Below are 24,570 nucleotides of genomic sequence, written 5' to 3'. Positions count from 1 at the left end.
TGTCTCCGGAGGTAGGCAAGACTGTCTCTTCAAGTCCTTGTTCCAACCAAGCCTATCCTTCATTATTAAATTGGACAAATGTATCCCTTGAGCTGGACCTAGAGTACTTCATAATCTGACAGTACCTATTTTTTGAAGTATAAATAGTCAATTCAGTTCTGCGTAAGCCGCATGAATGACCCCTGACAGATGAAGGATGCTTCAGAAGGAAGGCATTCCCCACAGGCCCTGGGCTCACTGCTCTGACATGCAGTACATCTCAGGTCCAGGGAGCCTCAGCAGCCGCTACACTGCATAATCCACGCAGGGAGAAACCACTGACGCAGAAGCAGAGCAAGGTCCTACTGGGAGTCAGTATGGCCAAGTAGTTAGAGCTGAAGGACGGGGAGTAGTGTGGCGTAGTTAGAGCGAAGGAACTGGGAGGCAGTGTGGCTTAGCAGTTAGAGCTAAGGATCTGGGGGGCAGTGTGGTCCAGTGGTTAAAACTAAGGAGCTGGTATAGAGGCGCCCGTCCTCCTCATTCTCATTCAGGGATGGTTTCTGCCTCTGCCGTGACAAGCTTGAGGAAACTAGACCCCCCCCCCCCCCCCCTGCCCTTGGAGAGCATTTCAAGTCTTAATCCCATCTCTAAATGGGAACTAAATTAGGTTCTTCACACTTAACTACCTCTCATCTGCATTCCTTTGTAGTCCCGCAGACTGGGACTTTACTCCTCCCCCAGCACTAATCTCTTTAGCGGAGGGAGACGGTTCTCCGTGTGCTAGCTGTCCGCGTTGCGGCAGCCCCCAGCCCCCTTTCGTTCACACGCTGGGAAAGGAGTTCTGCCTGCAAGCCCTACTCATCGAAAACGCTGCGCCCGAATACGGCATCATAATGCATGAACCCCTTTCAGACAGGCTATGCTACATTACGCCGCGTTTCCATTTTCTTTTACACCTGCTTTATCTGCAAAAATGTCTAAACCTCACTATGGTCTTCTGATTTAATGATGTGTGTGCTCCTTTACCTGCAGAGGTGACCAACAAAGTCAGTGTCTATGCATTGGGAGACCATTATTGGACCAGTGTGCTATTGTGAAGAACCATTAGCAGACCACTGTGTTACCAGCAATGGTAACAACGGATTTGGAACAGACGTTGTACAGTGACCCTGATACGGTAGCACACTGGCACTTCTATGGTAACACGGTACTGCAATTCATTATCAGTGTTTATCTTACTTGTTCAAAACATCCACGGTTCTACCAATAGCTTAACCCACACATGTATTGCGTTGAAGCTCACAGCAGCACTTTCAACCCCCAGGTCTGAAGGTGGCGCTCTCACCTGTTGGCTCTCCTGGTACGATGGGGGAGGGACGCTCTGTGTGGCCATCATTGTCAGTGCTGGTGCTGGGGACACATGTTGCATCATGGGATAGCTTCACATCTAGAGCCTGCGGAAAGCAGAGGAGTGGTGACGGGTTGACTGAACAGTGCCACAGTGTTTAATAAAAGGGATGTTTAAAGCCTTTTAGACATCCTGGTTGAACTGTAGTGAAAGCACAGGATGTGTGGTAAATCTGAAGTACACCTTTCACTTAAACAGAAACATTGCATTTTTTTTTTTTTTTTTTTTTTTTTAAACAATAGCACTATTCCATCAATCTCCATATACGGTCATATATACCGCTCCGGTATCTCGCTAGAATCAAAGAATTTATCAACAGTGACGATGTGCTGTAAGTGCAATGGCAGTGCAATGATCAATAACTCCAGGGATCAATAAGTGCTCTTACACTGTCGCTATAAAAGGAATCAAATATAAATTCAGATACATTAGTTGACTGATTTGATCAACCTATACAGGGATAGGCAACAGCTGGATTTTTTTTTTAAGGAACTGGAGAATCAGCCTGGATTACATCACCCACATATCCATGGCTATCCTGAGATCACCCCTAAAAGTAAGTGGTTGGTACAATCCATTTGGATTCCCTGGTGCCTTCTCCCAAAAAAATCAACCCCTTTGTTTGTTAAAAGGATAAACATACAGACGGTAGGTAGCCAGACTAGATATCTAGATACAAAGCCTCTAGATTAAGCCAGTCTCCTTTGCTAAGAGGTAGGCTGCTTGGTGTGTCTGAGAGTGGTTGTGAGATTAGAACACAAGGCTTTAAAATCAAGAGCTCATTAAAGTTGTTGTCATTCAGCTAATTGACATTCGGCGGGGCGGAGGGCACTCCCGGTGGGATGTGCTCCAGTTAAATCCATCGCGGAATTAATTCACCCTGCGGCATCTCTCCCTCTGGGGAGATCAGGTGAGACATTCCTGGAGCGGGGGGCCGCTGTCTCCCCTCCCTTCTCCTGGGAGTCTGGCTGCAGGAAGTCTCAGGAGCCCGCTCTCAGGCAATGCAACTGGCTGCATTCTCGTTTCCTTTAATCCACCCCCCTTCTTTGCATCTCATTTCATTTTGTTTTTAAAATGTTGGGTGAGGGGGTCGGTGTTGGTTACATTGTGGTCCGCTAATGGTTCTGATAGGATTCTTCAGGGTAGTATAATGGTATTTCAATGGTATTTTATGAACACTTCTGTAAGTGATGGGGCATCTTTACAGCTTATTCTGGTAACTCTTAAAAATATTGACCATAGTAAATCTGCACAGGGATTTAAGCATCATTTGGCCATGGTTCACTATAGTTGTGTACCATAATTCTATGCTTTATCCTGCTCTCTTGTGCTTTATCTGGTTTTGTAGCACTAAGCTTTGACAGTGGTATATACCGCAGTAGATTTTTTAAACGAGGAAACACACTTTTATATATAATAAATAAGTGGCGAAACAAATGCTGAAAAACAAAACAAGCAAATAAAGTTATCAAAACAGAACAACAATGTTAATGCTTTGAAATTCATAATAAACTACTTGTTTTTACTTGCATTTGTTTTGGTTGAAGACCCACTTATAAACTAAAATGTTTGACTTCACTTGGGGACAGGGTCTCTTTGGAAGTCCAATGGGCTTAATATAAACCTTTCCTAATATCACGCCTCTCCCGGGACAGTTTTACCTTCCCTCAGGCAACCCAACCCTAATCCCACTGACCCCTCACCTCCCCCAGCAGGACAGCTGTCTACAGCTGTCAGACAGCCATTAAAGAAGTGTTTAGAAACATTCTACTCTCACTCCCACAGCACCCAGGCTTTTCATGCCTTGAAGTTTTGACATTGTTTTTTGCAAGTCTTCAATCTCCTCTGAAAACATTAGGGTTTATATATATATATATTATATATATATACACACACACACACACACACACACACACATATATATATATAACACACACATATATATAAATATACTTTTATTAAGTGTAATGTATATACATAAATTTATGATTCATCTATTAATCTAATCTACCTGTCTTGCGCTGTGTGTTTATATCTATCTTCTTCAATTCCCAGCTAACTACAAAACATTGAATTGGGAAATATCTAGAAATATTAAAATGAAACAAGTACAATTACTTGTCAAACGTTCTACGAGAAGCCTTTCCCAAAGTCTTCCACATAATCAAACTAAATATTAGCATCTCTGAATCGAATTAACAGATTACTACTAGCTAATTCAAGGCAAAATTACATATTAAATTAACAGAGCTAAAAATAAATTGCTGCCAATTATTGCATTTTTTTTTTTTACGAGGCTTCTAAAGTCTTTCTCCCAGGAGAAATACTATACTGTGCATAAGTGGTGAGGAGAACTTAAAACATGGGGTGTTAGAATGTCTCGTTACTGTACTGTGGTTTATAGTGTTGTGTATAGTCTTAACGAGAGTGAAATTAAAGAAAATGTTCAGCTGACAGAACACAAAGACCAGTCTTAATGCAATTGTGAGTTGAAACATAATATATATAATCTTGATTCGACTACAGTGGTTACAATAGTTTGGCACATCTATCAAATAATAATTAGAAAATGATGGTTAAAAGCTTTACTGTATGGAGATTGTTCCTTAACACTGCCTGGTGGGTGAATATTATGTTCTCTGTCAGCTGAAGTGCTTCTTCCTTCTACACATGCCAGTGATGAGAAGCTGTAGCTGCACAGCCCCTTCCAGGAAGTCAGATCAATGTAATCCGGCACCAGAACAATTCAATACCCAGACATTTGTGTAGATTTGAAAATGTGCTATTTTCATTTCGCTGGAGCACAGAACACTGTGCCAGTGGTATCCGTACTTTGTGCTCTGTAATTAGGGTTTGAATCGATCCCTTTCCCTTCGAGGGATACAGCCCTGCTAGCCCCCCCCCCCCCCCCCGCCCCATTGGCTAAACTTGCCATCAATAAGTGCTGACGGGACCTCTGACCTTGCTTGTTAGACCAGCCTCCGCTGATAACTAAGGAAGATTTATACAGTCACTTTGATAGAGCCGAGACTCTCTGCCTGCTGTTCGCTTTTTCTCTCCTTTGATTTGTTATAAGCGTACAGGTATAAAAAAATAAATAAATAAATAAATAAATAAATAAATAAAAAAGTGACACACCTGCAATATATAGCGCAGACAGTTCCACTTCAGCCTGGGTCTTTATTCCAACTGGGTTCATTAAACCTGCCAATGGAACATAAACCCAGATTGGAAGTCGAGGGCCAGACTGGAATGGACCTTGTGAGTTATCGATGGAAACCGTGGCAGATCTTAATAATGCAAGACAGTTTCACATTCAAAACCGAGCAACAAAACAACCTGAGAAAGTGTTTCAAGGACCTTGAATTTTATGACTTGCTTGTTTGGTTCTTGTTTTGTACTTGGCGTTTTCGGCTTTTTTTAACTGGAGGAAACACTTTGGAAATATGACCTTACATCATAGGTAGGCACTGACCATGCAAAGCCTGGGTAAAAGCATGGTAAGGTGTAGTCTAATTATTTGATTAGAACATGCACATTAAACCCAGCAAAATGTTGTATATTTCATTTGATCTTACTGTGTATTGGGGCTGCAGTTCCACTAACTCTGGGCTGCACAGTGTCTCCCACACCTGTGAAACAGGAACCAAGGGTCTCTCGCTAGAGAAAGGAGAAACACAGAGAGGAACATCAGTACAGCACAGCATACTTCCTTTACCTGTGTTCAGACAGACGGTTTGTCGCCAATACTGTTAGTCTATTAGCTATACAATCACTAAATACAGCCCTGTACTTTATTAAAACTGTCCTGGGAACAGACAGGCTGATAGACAATAGGATTCAGTCTCTGTTGCTCGTTAAAATCGGAAAGACTAAGGGCCATTTCCTCCACTCTTTAATTAAGAGAGCCTGTCATGTAGAACTCCGTTCCTTGGTTCCAGTTTTGTTAAATTAATTCAGGAGTTAATTAAAAGACTGGAGCAAACATGTCCCGAGCAAACAAAGTATATCATAACAAAAAAGGGTCCAGTGGGAACAGGAGAGGCAGCTCCTCAGCAAGGCTCCCCTTGGTCGAGTGGTCGCTTGCTGGAGGCGCGGGGAGCTCGTTGCCGCTAGAATCTGGACCCATCTCCCCTAGCTCCTCATTAACCTGAGCCAGAGCCTCAGCCACAGGTCCTCAACCTCTCGTCTCCAACGCTGTGCACCTTGCTCTCTCCCAGCGCTCTCGTCATTCGACTGCTACTCAGTTTGCAGTTTCTTCAGACACTACCACTCTTGGTTAATAAAAAGTGAAAATAATAGAGAGTCCAATCTGGAAACAAGTTGACATGAACGAACGCAAATCGATTCATGTTATCTAGTTATATTCCAGTGAATTTTCAGCAGGTTCAGTGGAATATCACTTGCTCCGCTAAAATGTATACAGACTCACGGTTATTATTTTAAAGTGTGACCACCAATCCATATCATTCTATGATAATATTCAAATGCATGACTTTATTAATTTGAGTGGCTATGTATTTTTAAGTTACACAATTATAAAGCAGCTTGATGGGACCAGCATTCTCAGGTAAAATGTACGGTACGTCGTTCTTTGTATTTGCGAGCTACATCTCGAAAACGTAATCTCAAGTGTGAGAAATTCCCCGTGAAGCCTGTATCTGTACTGCATATTGGCACAGAACTTCTGCATGCACGCTAAATACATACTAAATGTGATTGTATTTTAAGTGCACAATAATCTTTAATCCTTTAACTGCTTTCTGAATGTTAAGGCAGGAGTTTACAACATACAGAAAGCTTGCAGCATTAATGCCTGCCGCAGCCGCAATTACAAGACAGATAACTTACTGCGGCAGCAGTGATTAGAAGCTTTGAGAACAGGGTCCACAGAGTGCCACAGCAAATTTCAGCCAGTAGTGGGTGCTGTGGTCCTGCATACCAGCAGATGTAAAGCACTGCTGTGACTATGAGGATATCGGTGGTTGTGGAAATCAGAAAGTGCAATTGAAGGTGTAGACCCTCCCCTCCTACCTCCCTTTCCCCCCACCTATTAGCGGACAGAGAACAGTTTTGGGAGAGGTGGCAATGCCAGGCCTTGGGTCACCAGAGAGGGCGCTGCTGTGCTGTGCCTGGCAGGCACTAGGCAGGGTGATGAATGTTAAGCATATTGAATGCAGAGATGCTGTTTTGGTTCATCTTAGCAAACAGCAAAGTGAATATTTGAGGATCTCAGCAGGGGGTTAATGAGAAGAGGAATTAGCAATTCAGAGACAAATGTGCTAGCTGATTGTCAGCAGATTTCTAATGACAGGGGGGGCAGTGCTTAGATATGAGAGACTGGGAGGCAGTGTGGTCTAGTGGTTAGAGCTGAGAGACTGGGAGACAGTGTAGTCTTGTGGTTAGAGCTGAGAGACTGGGAGGCAGTGTGGTCTAGTGGTTAGACCTGAGGGACTGGGAGGCAGTGTAGTCTTGTGGTTAGAGCTCAGCTAACTTGAAAGCCTTGTGATTTAGTGGTTAGCGTTCAGGACAGCCAGGATTACTGTGTAGTTATTATTATTATTATTTATTTCTTAGCAGACGCCCTTATCCAGGACGACTTACAATTCTTACAAGATATCACATTTTTACATACAATTACATTTTGTACAATTTTACACATTATTTATACATACAATTACCCATGTATACAGTTGGGTTTTTACTGGAGCAATCTAGGTAAAGTACCTTGCTCAAGGGTACAGCAGCAGTGTCCCCCACGTGGGATTGAACCCACGACCCTCCGGTCAAGAGTCCAGAGCCCTAACCACTACTCCACACTGCTGCTCTGTACAGTCGTTTGTCCCAATTCCCTACTGTTGTGTAAAAACACTAATATACAGTACGCCAGGCTTTACACAAGGACTGCCAGTAATTAATGAGACAAGCTGTAAAAAACTCAAATAGAAATTCACATCTCCACAGCCCCGGTTCAACAGGATTTATGTGCCCTTTATAAATCAGCTCCTATAGATGCAATTTCCTGCTGCAGGAATTCTCAGAAATTCAGGCTGCAAATTCTCTTTAATAAGACAAAAAATGAGAAATGTCTGGGTATAGGTTTATTCGTTTATTTTAGCAGGCCCAATTCTATACCTATTTTATCTGGATTATATTCTACTGTTTTATCGTTCCTGGTTTGTCCTTAAATAACCTGGGCTACATTTGTATGTATATGTATATGTATATGTACTGGAACAAAAGCGTTTGCATATGTGTATACTGGTATTATTTTCCCGCTAGTGGTGATGCTTAAAATGTAGTGAAATAGGGACTCAACTAACAGAACTCTAATGAAGTACATGAGACAAGTCCAAAGTGATTTATACTTCTATGCTGTCATAATGAAATGCATGCGGATACCAGCTGTACAAACCAAACTTCAATACCATAATTCAATTTGTATGGAAAACATTTGCAGTACAGCTGCCTGTGTATTTTAGACTTGAATGGTTATTACTGATTTTTGATGAAACGTAGGCATCAAAATCACAAAGCAAGGGTTAGAGCATTTTAGCACACGACAGATTGCAATCAATACAAACACATCTCTAACCTGTCACTACTGTGCATACATTTATGACAAATTCCACATGTATTCACATCTACAGCATGAACTCTTATTTATAGGAATTGAAACCTGTTTGTTCATCCTTTCTTTTGGTACCTTGTGTTTCACTTATAAAAGTTTACGACAGTAAAATCAAAGTGAAGTGTAATACAGCATAGTGAAAGCACAGTAAAGCATAGGTAAGTATTCTAAAAAGAACAGAGAGGTATGATAAAGCACATAAATAAACATGGCAAACCAGGGTAAACTATGGTAACTGCACAGTAAAAGCATGTCTGTAATGTGATAATTTGCAATGTGATATTCTGCAATGTGATACTTTGTACTGTGATATTTTGTACTATGACATTTTTGTAATAATTGTAAGTTGCCCTGAATAAGGGCGTCTGCTAAGAAATAAATAATACTGGTAAAACAAAAAAAAAAGCATGCAAAAATACTGTGGCAAACTTTTATAAGGGTGAGGTCCCTGTGACACCTTGTAAAGGGGAAAGGTGACTTTCCATTGGTATTACTTATTTAAAATAACAACAAACAAACACATAGACGATTATACAAATAAAGAGATATCTCTCGTTCAGAAGACACTTCCCCGAGCCTCGCAGAGCGCACACACATTCCCGACTGGCTTTTTAATCATGATATCTCTCTTACAACCCCCCCATGATTCCTCTCAACAAACACATAATTACACCGCTATTATTGTGTACAGCACCGAGATTTCTATGGCAATGAATAGAGGAGGAGGGAGGGAGGGAGGGACGCAGGGAGAGATGGTGGGAGCCAGAAAGCTGGTTACAACACGAAAAAGGCAGGAACAATAAAACAAAAAACAAAAAAACTAAATTAGAAAAGCCAAGACCCCCGAAATGAAAAGGAAAATAATGAGTTTGCTGTAGTGTTTGCTGTTCCTGACTCCAGCAGCTGATGTTTGCCTTTGTGTTAAAGCGAGACTCGAGTTGAATGAAATCCTTGGAAACACCAAACAATCCAATATTAAATTTCCTCTGAAATGCCACAGGGAATGAGTGCAAGAGACGGAAACAGAGAGAGAGAGAGAGAGAGAGAGAGAGAGAGAGAGAGAGAGAGAGAGAGAGAGAGAGAGAGAGAGAGAGAGAGAGAGAGAGAGAGAGAGAGAGAGAGAGAGAGAGAGAGAGAGAGAGAGAGAGAGAGAGAGAGAGAGAGAGAGAGAGAGAGAGAGAGAGGCAGGACAGAGATAACCTCTCTCGCAGCCCACAGTCTAATACAATTCAAACACATTACCTTCCACTCTGCAGAACAATGCTTTCTCTAACCACTGAGCTACTCAAACCCGCTGCCTTCCACACTGCAGCTCAGCTTTCTAACCACTGAGCAACTCAAACCTGCTGCCTTCCACACTGCAGCCCAGCATTCTAACCACTGAGCAACTCAAACCCGCTGCCTTCCACACTGCAGCTCAGCTTTCTAACCACTGAGCAACTCAAACCCGCTGCCTTCCACACTGCAGCCCAGCATTCTAACCACTGAGCAACTCAAACCCGCTGCCTTCCACACTGCAGCTCAGCTTTCTAACCACTGAGCAACTCAAACCTGCTGCCTTCCACACTGCAGTCCAGCATTCTAACCACTGAGCTACTCAAACCCGCTGCCTTCCACACTGCAGCCCAGTACTCTATAACAACTGACCTAGTCAAACCCGTTATCTTCCACACTACAGTCAGGCTACTCAAACCCACGACTAACCACTAAGCTGTTCAATTCTTACTTCACACGTCTGAATTGTTCTCATGCAATATCAGCGCATCAACCCCCGGTTACAGGGTTATGTTTGAATATATTTTTGTACATTATAGTTCCCACAGGTGCTCCAATCTGAACTCTGGCACACCTTGCTTTTCACAGCAGGGGGCGCTACATAACCCAATAATGAACTGTGCACAGGACTGCACAGGAAGCTGCCTTCCCAGAAAGAAAATTTAGTTTCAGAGTTCCCAGTACTGAATTCTATGTGTATCGTATCAGAACTCGCTCCGAGGGAAGCAATTCTCAGAATTCGGCTGTTTAATTCAGGTTTTAAATCAGATTTTCTTTTCCAGACATTGTGCCTGTTATATAACACGGAACACTCCATGAACATTCACAGAGTGCTGTGGTTAGTTATTTCATTCATGGTGAGGAGTCAAAAGCCATAACTCGGTTCCCCTCACTTGTGGAGTAACTGCAGTACTGTAGCACGTTTATGGTGTGTCCTCCATGTACACTTCTCCCTTCTCGTGTGTGTAAGGTGGGGCTGTGGGTCCTGGCTAGCCTGCTTTGGTACCCTGATCTCCGAGTGCCTGTGAGTGCGGAGCAGCCCTGCATCTGGACTGCATTAGACTGTGGAGATATCGGATCTCCCCTGAGCAGCAGGCTGGATGGGTGGGCGACTGGAGCGCTTTTCAACAGCACACAGAGCAGCAATGATTGATAGGGGAGCTGTCTGGCTGAGCCCCCCCCCCCCCGACACACTTAACACACACACACACACTTGCACCGAGCATCCAGAGAGCGATTTCCATCTGCAGAAAAACTGAACATCCGACAGGCAAGATCTTCCACGAAACTCATTTCTCTTTCACTTTAGTTCAGCAGAAAAACATTATTTTAAAAACACCCAGGGAATAAAAACTGTAGACTAACAGATATAAGTCTTTTATGTTTAAATTATATTTATGTTCTCATTTAAGAATATACCGTAATGTTCTCTATATACACTCTTGTATAACATGCACCCCTTGCGTATTGCCCAAGGAAAAACACAATCTAGAATCCTATGGACTACTTATGGAAGGTTTACAGTGCACCTTGTATATAAATTGCAGTCTGTATACAGAAACTAAGTAAATGTTATTCAATTTTTTATACCTATTTTTCACTGATGCTTTTTTAAAAGAATACATATTTTTCTTTTACAGAACAGAGCCCAGATTTCATAATCATAGCAGTCATAAAGTACCCAGGACCTCAGTTAAACACCTCATCAGAAGAACAGCAACTCAGACTATTCAATACCAGCAGCATGATAGGACAGTCCAAAACTGCAAGACTGATAAAACAGACTCCCGCCCTTCTACAAGTAAATCTGCAGTAACTGTGCAGTCTTCCCATACTTTGCCTGTGGTTATTCTATGTGTTTACCGGAGCTTACCATGGTACACTGTACAGCTATGGCCAAACGTTTTCCATCACCCTATAGAATTAACTCATCTTGCTTCACAGTCAAATGAAACCTGCTGAATAATGTTAACACATTGAATTGCATACCGCTTTGTAGTTTTCCATATACTCCACAATTCTATGCTTTGCCATGCTTTCCCTTTGCTTTATTACTTACAGTAGCTTTGCTTTAACTATGGTAAACGTCTAGAAGCCCCTCGCACCTTTCCCAGCGACACTGCATCCTGCCCAGCACCATTAGACAGATAGACAGAGCATTGTATCCCCCAGTTTTCTAATCATGTACTGTTTCCCTCTGTTCCAGACAGGCTTACTCACACTTGGCAAGCCATTCTTCATATACAAGGCAAACAGAAAAATGCATGTGTATGAGGGGGAGGTCTGCTCTTTGGCAATCACAGTACTGAGTCACCTAATGAAAATCCACTAAGGACAAGAAAAACAACTCATATGAACACAGACCTTTGAGGAACTGAATCAAGTAGTCAAACGTTTCAGTTGTACATTTAAACTATTTGAAGCGTAAACCGTTGTTGGAGAATTGGTTTTACTTATTAAATGAATTCCACGGATGTGGTCTCTGCTTACCAGGCTAATTATTCATCAGGCACGGGAAATGGTTGGGTATCTCTTTCCACATAGATTCAGAAAACAAGTCATTTGAATGTTGTGTGAAAACGTAGATCATTCGAATGCGTTTTAAAAGAGCAAAATGGTATAGATTGAAATAGTTATCGGAACTGCTGTATTCTCCTTTTTGTACAATTCCCTTTGCACATAATGTTCTGTTTGTCATCACGGCCTTTGTTTAATGCACCCCTCCTCTAAAATATGCCTTCTCTCTAAGGACAGCTAGAACATCAGAGTGTAAGCATTAACCTGTCCTCCAACAGTGAATGAAAGAAATACATCAGTGAGAAATACCACATCCACTGAGGCAGGGTATTGCAGGGGGGGGGGCAGGTTATGGGTTAAAACAATCACCAGAACTTGATGGCTGAAACAGCTAATGACATACAAAGCGATTCTATGCAAGAGCAAGAAGAGAGAAGGCGAATAGTCAGTGGATTTGATTTTTATGAATAATGAGTAAACATACTAAAAAAAACAACTCACTCTGTTCTATTAAACATCAGAGCCAACACACAGGGCTGTTTGGAATTAGACACTGGGAATTGTACAATGCGTTTCTTATTTATCATATCACTTTGCCTGAATCTTGGCCAAATTTCGAAAGACTTTAACACTTAAACCGCTGAGATGCCATCTGCTTGATCCGTGTCCTGGGCTCAAATCAGGTTATTGAGTTATTAACTATCCCAGCTTGGACCCTCCACCGAAGAGGCACAGCGAGACAGAGGATGGAAAGCGAATGAGAGACATCCTCCAGTCTGCCTTCATGAATAACAGTCCTTAACGGTAATATTTCTGGGTAAATCTGTTCTTTTAGAAGCAATACACCATTGCTGCATCTCTCTCAACAATCTGTTCTGCCAGTAAGCAGGAGCTGTGTGTTAAAAATGTATATATTTTTTTTTACTCTCGGAAGGTGAAATCAGCATGAGCATTTTGAAGAAGGGTTATTCCATGTCCCCCCCCCCCCCCAGGCAAGCGATTAAAGTTTAATCACATGTAAGGATATGCCGCGATCTTTTAAGAGTTACAAGGTATATTCATTTTAAAACACGCTGGGGTTAATTTAGACTCTGGAATTCTTTCATAATGTCTCAAAGATTCTTAGACTCTTACAGTTTATAAATCCCAATTTAACACAGACTGGAATTTCCTCAAAGTTCCTGCAATAGGAGGCCTGTGTATGAGTGATGGGGGAAGCGCTGCTGGTATTTAACTAATTATATCATCCTCCATTGGCTAACTTCAGCTTTTACTTACCCTGATTTATTTTAAAAATAAAAAAATGCTCTGCTAACCCTTGTCATGCTGTAGAGATGAAAATGGACCATAGACTGGAGAGCTGAAAGCGAACTGCTCTAGAGGTCATTATGTGCAGGGAACCGGAAAGGAATGGAACGGAATGCTCATGGTAGGGTCATGCTGATGTTCATATTTTCTGAATAATTATCTTAATTAGCTGTCCTTCCCTCACCTTTACAATTGAGTAAAACATGTTGCAAAAGCAGAAAATGCAACTGATTCATGTAAACTCGAGCTACCGCTGTGGACACTGGGATAGGTAGTTCTTTGGCGAGTTTAATCACAGATAACATATTGCCCAGGACTACAACCCCACAGTGCACTGCAGAGATTTCTAAGGAAAGTGAACATATTAAAAAGCACGAAAGGTAAAACAAATAGCCCGCTTATAAAAACAAAAGTGTTTTAGTTTGATCACAACAGGTTCTATATTAAATAACACTGTGAGATTGTTCTTGATAGTCAATAATTGTGTAAACAAGGGAAACAGAGGGAGTGCATGGTATCGTGTTGAGTAATTAACACTTTTTCTTTTTGGATTTAATGAATACCTAACAACTTCAGGATGTCTTAAAGGTAATTACCCTGAAAATACGAGTTTCGGCTCACCCCTAGTTCACAGCACCTGTTTTATTTCTCTTTCGCAACTCTTGTTCTACCCCAGCTATCTTACCCCTCTCTATTGCTGTATAACTCTAGATGCAGAAGACAATTTGCATGAACAGCACAATTCAGCCAGGCGTTTTTCACTTTAATTGCTCTCCAAATACATCAGAACCTGGTGTTTTTGAGATTTCTCAGATTTTACTTGCGTTCTCACAGGGGGCTGGAGGTTACAGCAAGACTGAAGGATAATCCGTAATCTTTATTTGCGGCTTTGTATAAAAAAAAAAAAAAAATATATATATATATATATATAGCAACATTTAAGGAGCGTGCTGTCTAAAACCCACTCTAATTATCTCTGTCAGCCAGGCCGGCGCGCCTGACTTAATTAAAGTGACTTTAGAGAAAGAGAGGAAAGCGGAAATGCCAGCAATTGAGGGGGCTGACAAGTGTGTATCAGCAACGAGCACAAAGGCGAACGCAGCCGTTCAGGGCAACTTGCACTCCTTTCAATTCGACTTCCAACGGCGAACAAGAAAAACCCTCTCACCGTTTAGAGTGACACCATTTCTGTATTCAAACGTTTTCATCGTTACTAGCCCCCGCCATCCTAAATAAAAAAAAGAAAATAAAAATGATTTTGCTTCCTGCCAAATCCCTAATAATCCTCTTGTGCCTTCCTGAATCTCTGTCTGAGTGACCTTTCTACAGGAAGCCTGTTTCCATGGAAACAGCGCTGCAGCCCCCCTGTTCTGTTTCTCTTCATCAGAAAAAAATACCTGCAAGCAGTTTCTTTCTTTCTTCTCAAAGTCTTTATTAAAAGGCATGGACAATACTAAAAAAAAAAAAAAAGATTAAAAACGATGCTTTGAATAAACTCTATTCAATTCAAACAGTCCTAAAGTTTTGTGAATAGGGTACACTTTCTCGCTCTACAATGCCAAGACAATGCCAGGCTCAAATGGTCACAGGTTTGAATTCCAGTATGTTTTTTTAAACTGCAGGAAAAGTCTGTTTTCAGTCTGGTTTTGATGGAGTTATTTGTCCTGTGGATGGCCAGACATTCCCAGCTCAGATTAATTAACTGGTGAGATGTATCACTGAAAAAAGGGATTTTTCAGTCTGACCACATTTGCATAGTGATCTCGATATAAACTTTTTGTTTTATATATACACACACATACACACACACACACAATAGACCACAACTGTGACCATTGAATCAATTTTACTCCTTAAAATATTGCTTGCCAGTCCTGAGCTCTGGAGACTCAAGAGGCCTCCATTTTTTTGGGGGGGTGTTAACATGACAACCACTGTTTTGTTAGGCCCAAGTCAGCCTCTTACAATCAACTCCTCTCTCTCTCAATCTTTCTGTCTGTCTCTCTCCTCCCGCTTGGCGAGTACCGCATTCCCCTGTGCTGAGCTAAGCACGGGGATTCCTGGGCTGAGTAGCGGGATTGTTCTAGAAGCTCAGGCCCTCAGCCAGTTGCCATGGAAACCGACATACCATAGCTCTGACCCCGGAGGGTTTTGCCGCTCTCCCCCAGCAGGAGCCACCGGCAGCTGCAATGCAGCTGTTACTCCGGGACCAGGCCTCATTTTGGGCCTCCAGTGCTGCTACAGTACCTAACCTCACTTCAAAAACACAAATAGGACAAGAAGTACTACAAGAATAATAGAATATCTTCTTGGTTTTACTGTAGTAAAATAAACTTTTGATTTCACCATTTTTTTTTTTTAATGAAATGATGAGTTCATTTTTACACAGAATTTACTTCAATTTACCGTTAAATAAAACTGTAAGAAACAACATGCTGGTATTGAGCAAGAACACATATTGGCAGCCAGAGGTTAAAGCAAAACTAGTGGCATTGGGCCACCATGTCCAAAACTTGAGCAGACAAACTGTGCCTAACATCCTGCATCTGCTATTCCGATCAGAGAGCTTTCCCATTGCAAGAAGAAACCTCTTTTATTCTGGCGTTCCCTTTCTAGAAGTTCATTTTACAATGCCTGCACTGGACACTATCATTTTTCATATAGGTGTACTAATAACCTTACACTGCACATGATTGAATTGGGGTCACGCTAATGAAGCACAGTTGATCTGAATTGAGAGAAAGGCTGTTAGGAGAGCGGGAGAAACAGATGCTGAATCAGGAGAGGAGAAAAATTAGATGGAGCAGCGGGTTAATACACTTTTTACCCCTGGACAAAGGTCTCTGTTTATTCATCACATCACAAAACAACCATACAGCATGGTGGGGTACTAAGACTGAATGGCTGCCTTGTCCCCTTTGAGGGAGGTCCCTTTGAGGCAGTCTGGAGGCATGCTTGTGGGGTGCCACGGAAAGCTCATATTGGGTCTGTTTGTGTTATCTCTGCTTTACTTCAGAGCAACACCACTAATCTAAACATAAGTGAGAGATAGAGAGAGTGAGATGTGGCGGAAAGGAGAGAGAGAGAGAGAGAGAGAGAGAGAGAGAGAGAGAGAGAGAGAGAGAGAGAGAGAGAGAGAAAAGTTACCAGCGGGGAAAGTGATTCAAGCTTAAAGCTGGAAAGATTATTCAAGTGACTTCAATTATCTTCCAACCATGATCTCCTACACACAGATTACCCAAAATATATATATATATACATTCTAATCATCCTGGGTCTTATGAATATAAAATGTAAATTATATTATTTTGCCGAGAAGACTAGTCTAATCTTCCAATCGGATGTGGGCCCAATTACGTGCCCCCCCTTCCCCCTAGGGGTGTAAGTTTGTGAAGAGCGTCAGGGACACAGCGTGAAGCTGCAGCCACGGGACACCAGGCTCTCATTTTAATAAAACAGTTATCAGTAACGATCCCTGCACTAATGGGCGGTTTACCCTGAGAGGGGGAGAGAGACAGAGAAAGAGATGTTGCTAACATCAAACACAGTTTTAATTTCCTTTAATGAAGGAAGGAAGAGGCAGCTAAGAGTTACAACAAACCACATACGAATTCCCCAAATTCAATTCCTCTGTAAGGTACAATATTCTCAACTCTTTTACACGTGTTTAAACCCTACAGTTTCATTGTGGTTTGTCCAAAGAACCACTGTGGATTCCCTCAATGTTAGCAAGGAGTGTGGTTTGTTAACTACCCAACACATGCTACTGGTCAGAGATTTGGTATAACAACAGAAGTGGTTTCACAAATAATTGAAGGGGTCTGCTTTTTTTTTTTTTTATTTCTCCAGCATGTTCAGTGCAAATCTTCATAGCTAGTGCTGGAGAACTAAATAGTTTGAACTGCTATACACGGCAATTACAATTCTCAAAAGGGTCAATTTTCAGACCAATTCTAAAAGGACAAGCAGGCTTTGCCAATAGCTTGGATCCCACTGAGAACATTATTTCACTATATCAGATTAGAAACCTTGGAACGTTCATCCACCAAACTGGAACGTTTAGAATGTACAGTGTAATAAATAGTTTAAACATGTCTATGACAGGGCTGATAACCAAGGTAAGAAATACTGATCACATAAATGATCTTTGTTCTATCCAAACCTATTCCATCAGAATTAGCTATAATTATAGATGACCATACATACTGTACCTGTACAGTAGAATAGACATTGGGCTGTGTATGATTATATGGTTTCAGCAAATTAAACAGTGCCACCCGGTGTTCAAATGGTGTATCGACGCTCTTAAAAGGCAAAGAGCCATCGCACCCATATTCCCTCATTGCTTCTCCTCCCGGTCCCTCTCTCTTTGTGATGCGCTGGATACTCGGTCCCCCCAATAAAATCCCATTAGTTCTTAATGAAGTCAGTCTCCCAGCCTCTCGGCCTCACCTCATTTAGCACGATTGTCTGGCAGCCATTAACAGGGAGGCAATTACAGCCGAACAGCGAGGAGTAATTGGAAATGCCGGCAGGGGCTCCAGGAAATGGGAATAAATAAAAAATATTAAAACTAATAAGCTTCCATTGGGTGGTGGGGGTGTGGAATAAAATCAACATAATTAGAATTGTGCTTGGTGAAGGAAAGAAAGAGGGAGCTAGAGAAATGCCTTACCATGAAAACATCGACAAAATACACAAAAAGATCCGGGGAAATAAAAAACTATGGAACCAGTCAGCTTTTGAAAGCTTGCTGCCCAGCCCAAAGCACAGTTTATTGATACTGTATATACTGAAATCCTGAAATGGTTACGCCTCTGAAAATAGCACCACTACCAGTTAACACCACGCTCTGGAAGTGTGCCCAATATTACTGTAAAAAAAGTGTTTTAATATACAAAATCAAGGAAAACCAGAGATACTGTGTATGGTGTTACCCTACTGCGAGGCCAAACCCACTAAGAAAGTAGCGAGTTTGCAAGTCAGTGTATGGATGCACTACTGGGACAGTGCCAGTCACCACCCCCGCCCGTCTCCCTCCACGCTGCCCTAAGCCACACAACAGGTGGCAGAAACCTGATAGCGCGGGGCTGGCGGCAGGGTGGGGGTGGGGCACCTCGGAGAACACTGGGCAGCCCCCCAGAATTCAACAGGATGGCGGGGATGAAAAAGAGTGTAAGGAGAGAGTGGCTGCTGCTGGGGGCTGCTGGGTAGAGATACGCCAAGCACTTCCTCTGTGAGCACGGCACGAGAGGTTTGGCTCCTAGGAAGGGAGGCCAGCGGTCAGCTCCCACAATAGCCTGCAAGTCCCTCTGAGACGGCTTACAATAGCAAGGGTCAGTTCTGCTTTCAACACCAAGTGCAGGCGACAGAGCATTGATGTCACACAATGTGAACACTCCGCCCTGCTTTCCACTGCTCTAGCAATGACTCTCACATACAGTACATCAGCGTCCAAGCTTGATTCTTACTGTAGTGCAATGCTTTAAACATGGACAATAAAAGGGGCATGGTTTGGTCAGTTCAGGTGATTAGATTAGGTCGCCAATTGAGGCAGGTTTGGATTTAGAAAATCATTCGCAAACTGGTTTTGAAATATATACTGTGGCTGTATCAGACAGAATTAACCCTTGTAAAAGTTTAGCATAGTAAAAACATGGCAAACTGCAATAAAGCATAGTGAAAACGAGATATGGCACATACAAATAGTATGGCAAACCATGGTAAACTATGATAAATGCATAATATAAAATAGGGAAAGGCACTGGAGAACTGCTAAATTATAGTGCAGATATACCGTGGGTTACATTTATAAAGACTGAGGGTCGAGGGCCGGATCGTAGATTTATTCCAGTGGAGCGGACAGCATTGAGCCAGACCCCTCTTCGTTCAATCTCCCAGAGGTTTCGGAATAAAAATGTTTATTTGTCTTAAAAAGATCCACAAACAATCACTCTGCTCAACAGGAGAGAGAGCCTCCAGCCGAGAGGAGATTTAATTAGTAAAATCTCGTTAGGGCAAACGAAATTATCTGAAAAACAATACTCCACGGGGCTCTGGGGGAGACAGTAGGTGGGAACGATTATAGCAGAGAATATATTGAGACAGCCACTTCAGCACTGCTGAAAGGAAAACTGTGCTCAATACCCAGCCGCTTTCTCACTCAATCAGCGACCGAACCTCTCACCCGCACTCAGTCTGCCCCATCCCAATCAGAAACTGTCCCTCTCCCCCCGGCTCTATCCCAATCACATTGTCCATCTCCCCTGCTCCTCTCCCAAATCATACTGTCCCTCTTCCCTGCCCCAGACCCAATCAGAAACTGCTCCTCTCCCAATCACACTCCCTCTGCCCTGCCCCAGACCCAATCAGAAACTGCTCCTCTCCCCTGCCCCTCTCCCAATCACACTCCCTCTCCCCTGCCCCAGACCCAATCAGAAACTGCCCCTCTCCCCTGCCCCTCTCCCAATCACACTCCTTCTCCCCTGCCCCAGACCCAATCAGAAACTGCTCCTCTCCCAATCACACTCCCTCTGCCCTGCCCGAGACCCAATCAGAAACTGCTCCTCTCCCCTGCCCCTCTCCCAATCACACTCCCTCTCCCCTGCCCCAGACCCAATCAGAAACTGCCCCTCTCCCCTGCCCCTCTCCCAATCACACTCCCTCTCCCCTGCCCCAGACCCAATCAGAAACTGCTCCTCTCCCAATCACACTCCCTCTGCCCTGCCCCAGACCCAATCAGAAACTGCTCCTCTCCCCTGCCCCTCTCCCAATCACACTCCCTCTCCCCTGCCCCAGACCCAATCAGAAACTGCCCCTCTCCCAATCACACTCCCTCTGCCCTGCCCCAGACCCAATCAGAAACTGCTCCTCTCCCCATGCCCCTCTCCCAATCACACTGCCTCTCCCCTGCCCCAGACCCAATCAGAAACTGCTCCTCTCCCCATGCCCCTCTCCCAATTAGATAAAGTACTTCTCATCCTGTTTTTTGATACCACTGCGCTAACCTTTTAATACTACTCCAGCAGCACGACCTTTAAAATAGTACGCTAAGCTTCCAGTGTATTTTTCAATACAGACCACTGCCACTGGCTTGCGCTACTAGCAACAAATTCATTTTACAAAGATTTTTATCATTTGTAAAACTAAAAATGTATTACTTTCAAAAGACACCTCAAAGTTGTGTAGAGTTAGGCAAAAAAAAAAAATCAACGTACTCTGTATCACTTACGGTCAGGCGTTCCTCAACTGAGTTTTCCGTATCCAAGCTCCTTGAAGTGGTCTCTTTTGACCAATTGCACGTCTTGGTTTTTCTTGTTCAAAAGCAGCACCTGTGAAAAAATAAAGGAGATACTGAATACTGTCGAACACAGGTTTTAATAGAAACAACCTGGGCACACTTCCTCTTCCAATACTCTGGTATCTTGTGTCCATGCATTGGAGAGCTGCGCTGGGTTGGGATCAGTGGCGCCCCAGCGTGTGTGTGAGAGGAGGGAGGGGGGGTGGCAGTATTGGCAAGGGATCATTTATCCATCCCCCCTTCACGGTGTATAGTGACCCCATGCTGTTTACTAATAACCTTACTGCACAAAGAAGTCTTAAAGAAACAAACAGAGCAGAGCTAGACCTACAATCCTATTGCTGTAGAGAAAATGAGACTGGTAAGAGCAAGAGTTATCATTTCACCGCTCACATGGTTCCTCTGTAAACCCACTGGACACTTAGAACAGGGTTATCACTCAGCCTCTTCCATTGAAGAGAGCGCAACAACACAGGCAGCCTCATACTCGAAGCGGAGTATCTTTCTGCAGAGTATCATGCCTCCTATAGCCCGTAACACATTACAACTAGTATGGAAACTGGTGGGTAGGGGGGGGGGGGGGGGGGGGGGCACTACAGAACACACCTTCGTCAGCAGGGGTCACTGTGGTGCCAGTCTCTAACAGAACACAGATCGAGGGGGCGTTGGGGCTAGTGAGATTGACAGAAAACACTTCAGCCCTCTAATAATCCTCCCAGCTGCCCCGAGCTCAGTGCCGGCAGCAACCTTCACCAGCAGCCCCCCCCAGAGGCCTGCTCTTCCTGTTGACGTCAAAGTAAATTATAGTAGGATAAATCAGAGCGGCTCCCCCCGGGGGACAGGAGGGCTAATCACTGTGTTCCTAACAAACCGCAGAGGAAGCATTAGCATTCCTGCAGCACCAACCCACCACACTGCACCGCGCAGCCTGTGAGCCTGCCCGCTTCCTAGACCCCAGCACTCACAACTCCAGATTGAAGTTGCTTGCTCTACGATGGCCAGTAATGTTAGCTGTCTGTATTGAATTTGCTGGCTCTCAGATCTCAAGCACTGTATAGAATTCCCTATACTCCACTGACTTGACTTCAGATCCCCAGCTCCTCTATACTGCGTAGGATTTGAATGCTCACAAATCCCCAGAGTAAACCCTGCTGTATTGCGTTTGCTGGCTTTCAGATCCCCAGTACCGAGTTCTCTATGGTGTATTTGACTTGCTTGGTCATAGATCATCCACGGTTCTGAGTTCACATACTGGACTGTATTGAATCTGCAGGCTCTTAAATAACAGTAGAGCGTTTTGTACATGTAATTTGATTTGCTGCCTGCGCTTAGGCTCTGTGCGTTCCCCTAAACAGACCTCTATAATACTAAAGCTATGTATGGAATCGTACTCAAGAGCTATATCGATCCATGCTACAAAATGATGAGGTTTATAGAAAACACAATGTTTGCATTACTTGCTTACACATCCCCAGTTTAAAAACAATACAAGCTTCAACTATGACCTCTTTTGAAACAATTTCTGTCCGATACACCAAGCCACTATTCAGAGAAAATAAACTGTAAAGAAAACGTACTCCAGTAATTTTAGGGGGAAGTTCATTTAGAGAAAGATGCAATTAGTTTAATCTAACATCTGGATAACAGAGATCTGAGGCACTGACAAGGATTTCTGAGGTGGACGAAAATCAATTGAAGACAATGTTAGTGCTAAAAATACTCCACGCATAGAAAAAAACAAATATCCCTCTGAGGACCAATCAACACGCAGTTCCTGTACCGCTGACGCGAGTGAAGCTTGTGAAATAACAGTTCCCACAATCCCCTGCTGCAGCCCCCCCCCGTCCAGTTTCAGCAATAAAAACACACACTGAGAGGTTTCAGGCTTCATGTTGCTGTGACAACAACAGGCTAATTTTTATTCATAGCCTTTCTGTTCTAATAAAGTGACATTACGATATAATTTCATTTCCATAAAGCAGGGGCCGGCTTAAGTGTCACACTGTTTTGGCTCACATGGAGTGTAATTCATTCCCTATTGGAGGTAAACTGTTCTCTCCATACTCAAACACACACACACACAGCCGTGTATGGCTATCTTCACTGCAGACCTTGCATTGAGGGGCATGGGTCGCCACAATTATGAATTGTGATAAAGTGTTTCCTATGCATTGCATGGAGATTGTTAAACATGAATGCACAGCCCACATAAACTGAGGTGCACACAATCATACACAGAACACACACGCACGCACGTGTGTGTGTAAGCAAGTGTAAAGTTTGCAACCACTTCTGAAAGTAAACTTCAATATATTAGAAGACTGCTGTGATATAACTTGGTTGCAGGTATGTGGAATCAGTTAAATTATCGTTTTGTTAGTTTAATGACATTATGACAAAAAAAATGCTTCATCCCTCTTAGGAAATTAAAATACGGTCCTTGAAGTCATTCTGTAGGGATGTGGGGTTTAATATTTTTTTCACAGTAGCCATTAACATAGTTTTGCTCTTCTAATCCAGGAATCTCCCCAGTCTAAGCGAATCCAAGTGTCTGGGGGGTGGGGGTGTCTGGGGTGTCTGGGGTGTCTGGGGTGTGGGGGGTGTGGGGGTGTGTTGCCAGGACATGACTCTAGTTTGAGGCTGAATTCTTCAAAATGGCGGATGTGGCAACTTGATAGCTTGCACTTCTGAAAAACAGCCAAGATTACAGCTTTTAAAGTGAATTTTCTGCAGGATCAGGCTCCTGCCTTCACAAACCACCATTACTTGAGAGATGATCGGAACTTTTAACTTAAAAAAAAAATCAGCTAGAAGAGGGCACTCCAATCCACACTTTGACCTGGAGCACATGCATAGCCAAAGACTTCAAAACATGGGCCAACATTGGAGTGCTGCCTACAGATCCGGCACAAGAGCTCCATGGCGGGATGACTGGAATTCAGGAGCATTAGGAAGGATTCCGTAGACAATGCAGTTGATTCCGGCAGGAGTAACAGAACCCCCAGTCCAGCGTCGTAGGGGTTTGATATTCTGCAGTAAATGAGTGAACAGCTGACAGAAACAGCTGTGTCAGCCTCCGAACCAGCCAGCTGCCAGCCTGCCCATGTGATCCCGCACAGCCAGTCAGCACGCCACTGTCCCTATTACTAGATTTATTATTGAAAACATTCCGCCCTTGCTGAACCCCTTGATACACAAACGTATTCATAAGAAAAGCTAAAGCAGCTGCAGCTTAAAGTGGTTACAAAAAAGAAAAGACGTTGATTGAAAGTCGATTATCACCAGTTAACCCCTTTTCACCTGAAATCGTTTATTTCTGATACACCCAGAATACATTTTTCATGTAAAATCTTATATGTGTAAGTGTACTAGAAGACTAATATAATACTCTTAATATGTACAGTATACTAAAGTAATTAGCATACCGTATACTTGGTGAAACTTTAATATTGGCTGGCACACTTCCTCCCAGTCACACAGCTCGAACCACTAGACTACACTGCCTCCCTTTCAGCTCTAACTACTAGACCACCCTGTCACCCAGTCCCTCAACTCTAACCACTAGGTCACACTGCCTCCCAGTCCCCCAGCTCTAACCACTAGGCCACACTACCTCCCAGTCCCTCAGCTCAAACCACTAGGTCACAGCAAGACAGCCTCCTACTATAATCGCCAATATCCCTCACTCTGTACCATTTAATTCTGTATTTTCCTCACTCTAGTGATCTTTCTCCACGGTATGCCTGTATTTATAGCCTGTGTGAAACACTCCGCCATTCCCCTAATCTCTTGGCTGGCGCGGCCCAGGCTTGTATGCTGTTTCACTTACAGCTGTGCTGTTTGGAGAGCTGCCAGCCCTTCACAGCAAGGACCCCCCCCCCTCACCTCCCTCTCTTTACACAGACAGGACAAACTCTGGGAGCTTCCTGTCCTGGGAGTCGAGCAATGAAACATGGGGGGGGGGGGTCACAAGCCTTTGTGATACTCTTTAGCATAAAATCCACAGCGCTGATGAAAATGAGTATTTTATGATATTACACTGCTATGAAATTCTCTTCCAGAATTGCCTAGTTTTATGAATACTACAGGACCATTATGATATTTTCTTCACGTAGGCTATACTGTATCAAACTTAAAATGGAAGGCCCCCGG

At 43.2% G+C, this 24,570-nt stretch overlaps 1 protein-coding gene across 5 annotated transcripts in view; it reads right to left on the bottom strand.

Annotated features, from left to right (window-relative positions):
* Window positions 1-24,570, bottom strand: part of LOC131708128 (homeobox protein PKNOX2-like) — a 57,162-nt gene that overhangs the window by 18,125 nt on the left and 14,467 nt on the right. The window contains exons 2-4 of one of the 5 annotated variants that reach the window (XM_059010333.1): window positions 20,336-20,449; window positions 4,966-5,047; window positions 1,325-1,433 (exon numbers count right to left, since the gene is read on the bottom strand). In XM_059010333.1, the coding sequence (XP_058866316.1) occupies window positions 1,325-1,411 (87 nt within the window). In that variant the 5' untranslated portion in view covers window positions 1,412-1,433; window positions 4,966-5,047; window positions 20,336-20,449. Of the gene's footprint in view, window positions 1-1,324; window positions 1,434-4,965; window positions 5,048-14,286; window positions 14,306-20,335; window positions 20,450-24,570 lie in introns of those variants that run through there. The other 4 variants (XM_059010334.1, XM_059010335.1, XM_059010336.1 and 1 more) reach the window with 4 other exon arrangements.

The sequence above is a fragment of the Acipenser ruthenus genome, chromosome 40 (genome assembly GCF_902713425.1).
Source record: "Acipenser ruthenus chromosome 40, fAciRut3.2 maternal haplotype, whole genome shotgun sequence".
NCBI classification, from domain to species: Eukaryota; Metazoa; Chordata; class Actinopteri; order Acipenseriformes; family Acipenseridae; genus Acipenser; species Acipenser ruthenus.
Note: the sequence above shows the minus strand (reverse complement) of the source record. Positions and strands in the feature narration are given on the sequence as shown.